The sequence below is a fragment of the Lynx rufus genome, unplaced genomic scaffold (genome assembly GCF_022079265.1).
Source record: "Lynx rufus isolate CCGP_SWC_20201006 ecotype Redwood Valley unplaced genomic scaffold, mLynRuf1.p SCAF_2, whole genome shotgun sequence".
NCBI classification, from domain to species: Eukaryota; Metazoa; Chordata; class Mammalia; order Carnivora; family Felidae; genus Lynx; species Lynx rufus.
Genome location: NW_025814834.1, coordinates 38,467,370 through 38,475,964, shown reverse-complemented (window position 1 = coordinate 38,475,964; position 8,595 = coordinate 38,467,370). Strand labels below are relative to the sequence as shown.

The window sequence follows — 8,595 nt, the reverse complement described above, 5'->3', positions numbered from 1 at the left end:
TGGAAAAACACACAATCAGGGACCATGTTGTCAACATTGCTTCTGAAATTTTTTTTTTACAATTTATTTTAATAGTTTATTTATTTTTGAGAGAGAGAGAGAAAGGGCATGAGAGAGGACAGGGGAGAGGCAGAGAGAGAGGGAGACACAGAATCCGAAGCAGGCTCCAGGCTCTGAGTGGTCAGCACAGAGCTCAACATGGGGCTTGAACTCTTGAGCCATGACATGAGGTCATGACCTGAGCCAAAGTTGGTTGCTTAACTGACTGAGCCACCCAGGCACCCCTGAAATTCTTTTTCTTAAACTTGTAAGTGCTCTTTAACAGGTATACATATTTGAGCCTGTTTATGCAATTCCTGTGAAAAAATAGTTAAAAATATGGCTGGCTTCACAAATAACAAATCGATGAAGAAATGATTCAGCAAAAATGGTGAGGAGGCGGATGAGTTGTGAGGTGGCAGAGCACCAGCACTGAGGACAGGGTGGTTGCACGCTGGGCTTGGTGGGACATTTGGTGGTACCCCTGGCCTAGTAAATGCTAATACAGTAAATGCTAGTAGCAGTTTACTCCCACCCACAGTTACTGTGCCAGTCCCAGAGCTCATGTTTCCAATCACCCCCTGGAGTGCTTGAAAATTAATGAATGGCACAGCCATTATCTTTGCTGCTTTATATTTTACAGCAAATGTATCTTCAGTATGAAATTTGCCAGAGACAATTCATAAAGCACTTTGACCCACAACATTTTTTATGTTACGTTAATAGCTTTTTAGTTGAATGCCTTTGTGCCTTGCAAGCTAATTCTGGAACACAAGGGGCGGATGTACCAGGATCTAAACCTGCTGAATGGAATTAGAAGGATCCTTTGACAAGCGGTTTGGAGACAAAGTGCACCAGCAACGTTCAACAATACAGCTACTGTAGCAGAAGCCATCGGCTCCTTTCTGCTTGCTTATGACAGCACAGGTGAAATTAGGGGATCCCTATGTTTTTCTTGAATTTAGGAAGTCAAGTAAACAATTTCCTTAGCAAGACTGGGAAGAAGTTATTCTAGGAGGATGCTATGCTCTGGAAGGACATTGTGATAGATCCAGTGAGATAAATAGCTTCCCAAATAGTTCCCAGTGATTACTGCCTCTTGGTAGTCAGACCCTTTGGTCCCTTGAACATGGAACAAACTTAGTGATTTGCTTCTTATGAATAAAATATTATGGAAAAAATAACGAAATTTCACTTCAATATTCAGTTTAAAAGCTGTCACTTCTGGGGCACCTGGGTGGCTCAGTCGTTAAGTGTCTGACTGTTGATTTAGGCTCAGGTCATGATCCCACGGGTTCGTGAGTGCCGACAGTGCAGAGCCTGCTTGGGATTCTCTCTCTCTCTCTCTCTCTCCTTCTCTCCCTGTCCCTCCCCATCTTGTTCTCTCTCCCTCTCAAAAAAGAAAAAAATAAATAAAACTTAAAAAAGCCATCACTTCTGTCTTATACTTTCTCTTTCTGGCTTTTTTCAGCTTGCTAGCTCTAGTGAGGTAAGCTACCAGGTTGGGACCTGGCCCTGTTGGGAATGGAAAAATTTGGCATGGAATTGAAGGCAGTGAACAGCCATCAAGAAACAAAAGCCCTCAGTCCAACAACCCATGAGGAATCTACCAACAACCATATGAATGAGTTAGAAATGAATCTTTCCCTGGCTAACACCAAGATTACAACCCATGAGGGGCCCTGCGACAGAAGACCCAACTAAACCGTGCCTGGACTCTCTCAGACACTGTGAGATAATACACATTTGTTGTTTTAAGTCACTAAGTTTTGGGGTAATTTGTTTCACGGCATTAGGTAACTAATATAGACACTCAGCTCTCAACTACATGAAGTACCTACCTGCGGTATGACTCACGCTTCACAGTCGTCCAGAATGAAAAGCACCAACATTTGTATATTTGAATAAGGAGTGAGACATTGCAAAGTACAAAACCTCCCTAAACATCTCTAAGCAGGAACAACCCCAACAATCACAAAGCATTATTGCCAGGATGGCATAAAAGAAAGAACATCTATAGGCACAGGTTGTACATTCAGATCATCAATTATACAAATTTGAGCAAATTATATAATTTCTCTGGAATTCAGTTTCTTCATGATGGGATTGGGCTAGACCGTAAGAACTACTAGCACTCTAGAACACTGTGCTTTGAGGAACTCCAGAGGGCCCCACCCCAGAGTCTCTTTCTCTTTAGCTGGAAACGGCGTCCCTGGGAATTTGTTCCTTAATGCTTCTAAGGACTGTCCCTGAAATTATTACTTAATGGGAGGAATTCTGAATGTGAGAAAGAGAGAAAATTCTATTGACACCTCTGAGATAGTGCAGCGAGGTGGGGCCTTGTATTGCAATGAAGCAGTTGAAGGGTAATGGTGGCAGCCACAAAGATAAGTGTGGTTGATTTCACAATTTTGAGGACCTAGTAGACTTCCCCCTTTCTGAGATATGTGATTTACACAGTCACATTGCCCCTCTCACCGTGAGTGCCTTAGGAATCTAGAGCAAGCTCCCATTCAGTCAGAGCCACTGTATTAAATCTTATGGTTCCCATATTTGTGCTCTTTTTCTGTCCTAATTTTTCTACTTCCAGTTTATCACGTGTCCTTTGTTGCAGGCCAGCTCAGATCCTTTGCCAAAAAAATTGGAAGCACAAATAAATATAATAAACACGATTATACATATTTAACTTTTCCCCCTCTAACTGAGTTGGTATAAACAGACATAGCAAATCTGAAAATACACTTCTATCTTGATTGTTAATTTTCAAAATTTAAGGACAATTAGGCTTTGGTGGTGACCAAGATTTAAGTTAGCGGAATAATTGGTAAAGTGAGCATAAACTGGAAAAATTAAAGACAAACACAAATTGTAACAATATTTGTACCGTTTTTATTTGTAAAAATAACCATCTGAATGCATTTCCATAGTATATTACAGTTAAGTACTTCATTACATTATTAGCATTCAGTAGTTGAAAAAGTATTAAACTGTGCTTGAAAAGATTCAGATTGGTTCAAAGTCATTCACTGAACTAAAAGTCATTGTCTTCATTTTTACAGTCATGACATTTACCAGAGTCATTCAACTCCAATTTACATAAGAAAACATTACAGACAAAATCCCACTGAAATCATCAAACAGTATTTTATGCGATTACAAATATGTTATGCAAAATATAACACTGGCACCAGATTTGTATCATCGTGCTTTGCAAAGATATATTGCACATGCTAAAGCATAAAATATGTAGACAAAACTACCAAACAAAAGATATTTGCATTGAATTTTTAGATCACTGCATAAGAAACGCATAAAGTTACATTTTTACACACACTCAGATTGTCACTATCTTAAAACGCTTTTCCCCTAGAACATTGACCTATGGTTTACAGTTTTGTAAGAAGAAAGCATTTTAGCACTGCAAAATTCAACATAATTCCCATAGAAAACTTCGGCATTTTCATTTCAAAGCAGGTAAAGGGGAAATAGGAAAAAAAGACACTTTATACATTCAAAGAAAGGCTGAAATGAAAACTCACTGGTATTATATTGCTCCGATAACACTCAAACGAAAAAAATACAAAACATTTCACAGAACATTTTCAGAATATACAAATATAAAAAGGCACTCTAACTTCATATTACAAGACAAAAAAGGGGGTGAGTTCTTCAACCAATGCAACAGATAAGCAAACCAAGTTGCTCAACAGTACAAAGAATAACGAGTGCAGCAAATCCATTTGATGTTCTTATTCTAATCTTATAATAAAATAAAAAATCAAGCAGCTGTTTACTGCCTAAAGTACCAAAACATACTATGGTGCCCTTTTAGTAGTGATAAATAGAAATCCCCTGAGCTTTTTACTGTAGAATCATAGCAGATTTTAGGCAATTTGGAGATAGTAATGTATTTACCAAGGATAGGCAGACACGGCGAATAGGTTAAGTGCAATGAAACATGATCCCTGTGGCTGTGGTTAAAATACAGTCCAAAAACAACACATTTAGGTAAAAGCGCTAAACAGCTAAGACTCAGTTAAAAGCATAATTTTTTTTTCTTAGAAAGCTATGCTGCAAATCTAGTTTTATTTCTACGAGATGTCCTTGAAACACACAGAACTCAGAGTTTTAAAAGTCATTTCCTAAAGAAAAAAATTTGGTCTTGGGGAATGGAGAAACTGAGAGAGTGTGGGAGAGAGATCTGATTCAATGAACAATTCAGAGCGAGCATGATTTCATTTTGTTCCTTTGTCCTCCCTCTATCAGTGAGAGAGGGGAGAAGTCAAAATGCAGCTACATGGAGAGAAATGTCCATGGCCGCCACCGCTTTGCTGCAACCTTCCTTGTATCTCTAGGCTACTCTGCAGGAAAAATGTGAACGCTGCTTCACCCACTAAAAGCAGGCATTTCCTTTCCTGCTTTAAATGCCAATGGAGCAAGATTTCCATTCACTTCTAGAAAAGACACCACAGTATATCGTGCTTTTTTTTTTTTTTTTAGCATTGGATCTCCCTTACTTTCAGTGTTTTGGTAAAGACAAGGTCATTATTGCTCATTAGCAATTTATCTACTTTTTAAAAATTCATCTTCCCTAAACAAACAAAAGGACAGAGGAAGGAGGGGAGCACAACACCAAGAATTTAAAAAACAATGTTGGTGGTGTCAAAAATCGTCAGTGGAATTAATATCAATTCTAGAAGTCCTTTGAACAAGTTCTCATCTGTGAAGAACCCAACGTGAGTTTTTAATTAAATCCAGAATATTAAAAGAGTAAGAGTAAAGTCTTTTACAGTTAGATGAAAAATATAATACGGTATGTGTATTTGATCCAGATATGCTAGAACACTGTTTTAAAAATATCTCACACACGCTATAAAAGAGAAATTTCCAGGGTGAAAATGGAACTGATTATAAAACGTCAGAGTCCCGCCCAAATGCAACACGTTTCTCTCCGGTTTCTTCCTCAAGCGGAAAATAGCACTTGAGCTGGTGATTTGTATTTCTTCTCTTGGTACATGGACTCACACACTGATATCATTTCCCATTCCGTTTGGGGGACCACGTGAGATTTTCAGCGTGTTCAGAATAGTTCCTGCATCTTTCTTTGGGCCACCTTTGTGCATATGATCCACCACCCACCTGAGTTTTCATCTCGCAGAAGAGCTTTAAGGACGGCAGTGTCTCCTAGGCTCTCAAGGCTGGCTACAGACTGGGGCTGAGCCCTGGATGTCGCACCCCTCTCCAACCGACGCGGAAGAACCTGAGGGTCGGCTGGCAACCTTAGCAGGGGAAATGCTGGGCTTGGCCCAGGACTGCTGGCTAGCCCAGAGAGGGTCCGGAGGGTTTTTCTGCTTTTTTGTTACTCCAAGTCACGCACACAGCAATTAACACAGAGAACAAACAACGGATGTTCCTCGACATTTGTTTCATTTCAAATAAATACAAACACATTTACATCAAAAGTATATGAACATTTTCTCTAGTTTGGCAAAAAAAAAAAAAAAAAAAAGCCTTGGTCAACACATCCTCAGTTACAAATGTTAAGCCATCAACTAGAAATCTGTGTCATAAGAAATATAAAATACAACAAAGACTGTTACACAAAAAGATTACAGTTGAACTCCATAGAAAAGCTACTTCAGTTCTCATTTCCATTTTGAAGGAAAACAATTAAATTCTTCCATTTTAGACTGAAGCATTTTGGTCCTCACGTATAGCTGGTTGATGAACTACAGACATATATATATATATATATATATATATATATATATATATATACACACACACATATACATCTATGTGTGCGTGTGTAGGTGCATAATGTTTAAAGAGTTTCATTCTTCTTTTTGTACAGCTATTCCAGGTGCAGAACGGGGTCCATTTGACCTAGAAGCTTTGGCAGAGGGAGCAGATGCAGTATTCACTATGTTGATTTGATCATCAAGTAACTATCAGTTGGCTTTAATTTCCACATCACCCATTTCTACTTTCTGCTTTCACCTCCTTTGCTTCCTTCTGTAGTCACACTTCCACTCACTTGGCATGACCTTGACTGAGAAGCTCATTTAACGTTTTACTACTGATAAACAAGGTCGATGGTTCTGATGTTTTTTAAAAAGTTAGCATTCTGATTTAAGGATGAATTAACAAATAAATAAAGGGTAGTTTCATATTAAATTTGCATATGTCTCAAAGTTTTGGTGCAATACAACTTTTCACCTGAACTTTTATTACATAGATTTGGATTCAATCAGTCGGGTGAAAACTACTCACAGACTTGTTACAGGGAGTATTCGGTGCCATATTTGTGTTAAATGAAAAAAGCAACTTCAATTTTCAGTGAATTTTTCCATTCATCTGGCAACTTTGACAAAATCCTTGGAAAGAAGTTCTGGATATTTAAGTGCGTATTATAGAGAAGATATATGAATAATTGGACTCCCTCAAAAAGATTATTACAGGCATCATTTCTGAAGATGAACACCTTTACCTTTGGCTTCTAGTAAGGAAGTAAACATCAAAGTGAGAAGAGATTTGAGGCAATTCCTATCTATACCTTCCATCCCCTCCCAGGGGACATGAATGTCATACTGATATGCTTCTTAGAACTCACAACTGGGTGAGTATACGAAAAAAAATTCTTTATAGAGAACCGCTCCCTCTCAATTGCATTATGCCAAAAGAAAAAGAATTAAATGCATTTCTTACTTCTTACTTAAAATGAGAGGTAGACTTTCACAGAAGTATCTTAGATCTAAGGAAAACATAAAGACAAATAAAAATTGGCGCCCATCTGTGTGAGTGCTTTGTCCTACAGCCTAGCTGCCCTCTCTGGGTTTGATTAATTCCTTCTCTACAGGCTTCTGGAAGCCCAGGCCCATGATAACACTTGAACACAACATAAACCTGGAAGTCAAATTTCTTTCCCTTCTTCCATTATGGGTGATGAGGGAAAAGCTTCTACAGTCCAAAGTCAAAACGTTTCTGAATCAGAATCATTTTCATTGTACCCGTCCTCTGAGCCTACGTTGTTACTGCACAGGCTAACCATACTACCCAGATTGGAGAGGGTCGTCCTGCTCAAATTGTCTTTTTTAAAACAAACGAAGTTGACAGCCGTCATTGTACTGGGAGGAGAAAAAGGCATCATGGTAGCCAAAATGAGGGCCAGGCAGTCAGCCACGTCTTTGTTAGGAGCACAAGCCAGGGCCGGGGTATGACCTGGGCGTAAATGCAGACAAGGCAGTGGTTAGTCCAGGAAATCCAAAGGCGCCGTGAGCATTCCACAGTACATCTCAAACGACCTCACACGTGGAGATGTATGTTGAGTTAGAAATCATGCCAGGCAAAAAGAGGAGTTACTTCCCATGAGTCATGCTAGGGGTGAGGCTAGAGGGAACTGGGAGGGGGAGACACTTCATGAAGGGTTTTGGGGTTTGTTTTTGTTTTTTCAGTTTACATGACAACAAGCACTATGTTATCCGAAGTTAGGCAGAATTCTAGTCTTCATCTAGTGAACAGAAACACAAGGGGGCAGGGATGGGACACAATTCCACACAAAAAAACCAGCAACAGGACAACCACAAAGGTGTTTCCACTTGAGAGCACACGCACACCATGCGCCTCAGGCCTGGGCCAGAGCACTCTCATTCTGAGAACAATGACTTTCCATCGTAGGTAATCGTGTGTCAGGTTAGGAGAGATACTGAAAATCAGATGTCCGTAAAAGTGACTAATGCAGATTTGTTGCTCTATATATATTTATATAAAGTCTATACCAATTAACTAGTTCTAGGAAAATGGAATCATTTGAGCAGATCAGACACAGGAAAGCACTGGTTGTTTGTGATTTGAAATTTACTATCAATTAGTGAAAATTTAATAGAATTAAAAAAAATACCAATACCACCAATCAAAGTCCCAAATCCCAACTGTGGAAAAATGACTGTCGAGTCATGTCATTCTCTACCATTTAGACTTGATGTGTCCTATCCAGAAGAGAAAACTATCTCAATACGTGTAACAGGTGCACGGGGAGGTAGATAAATTCTTTGATTTAATTATTATCCCTACCCAGCCTTTATTCTACTGACCTGAAAGGGTTAGCCTATCTTCTCTGTTGGCAAAGTTCCTACCACCTCTCCCTCATTCATTCAGAGGAATTGGCTTCATAAAACCCAACCTTTTGTTGTTTTATCAACGCTTGACCTAATTTCTGCTCCTGCCCTGCTTCCCCCAACAGATTATTCCTCTCTCTAGTACGAAAACCAATAAAAATAGACAGGTATGATTTATGATTGTGCTGCTGTACAAAACTGCCCCAAATTGTTCCCAGACCTTTGGGATAGAGCTAAGCTCTGAGAAAGGCCTCAGTTCCACTAACCCAGGCCTCCCATTCCCGAGGTTACTATTGGCAGGACAAGCCTCAAATGCAGCAGGCTTACCCTGGAGAAAGACAAAACTAATTTATTTTGATCTCTTTTGGTCACTTTGGAGAAAAACTGCATGCCAACCCTAAGATACATAATAGGGATAAGAAGGTGAGGGGGAAGGGGG

General features: G+C 39.4%; 1 protein-coding gene across 2 annotated transcripts in view; it reads right to left on the bottom strand.

Moving 5' to 3' along the window:
* Positions 1 to 2,905: 2,905 nt before the first annotated feature.
* Positions 2,906 to 8,595, bottom strand: part of ANKRD44 (ankyrin repeat domain 44) — a 325,289-nt gene continuing 319,599 nt past the window's right edge. For both annotated transcript variants that reach the window (XM_047083714.1, XM_047083715.1), the window contains exon 28: positions 2,906 to 7,260. In XM_047083714.1, the coding sequence (XP_046939670.1) occupies positions 7,013 to 7,260 (248 nt within the window). In that variant the 3' untranslated portion in view covers positions 2,906 to 7,012. The remainder of the gene's footprint in view (positions 7,261 to 8,595) is intronic.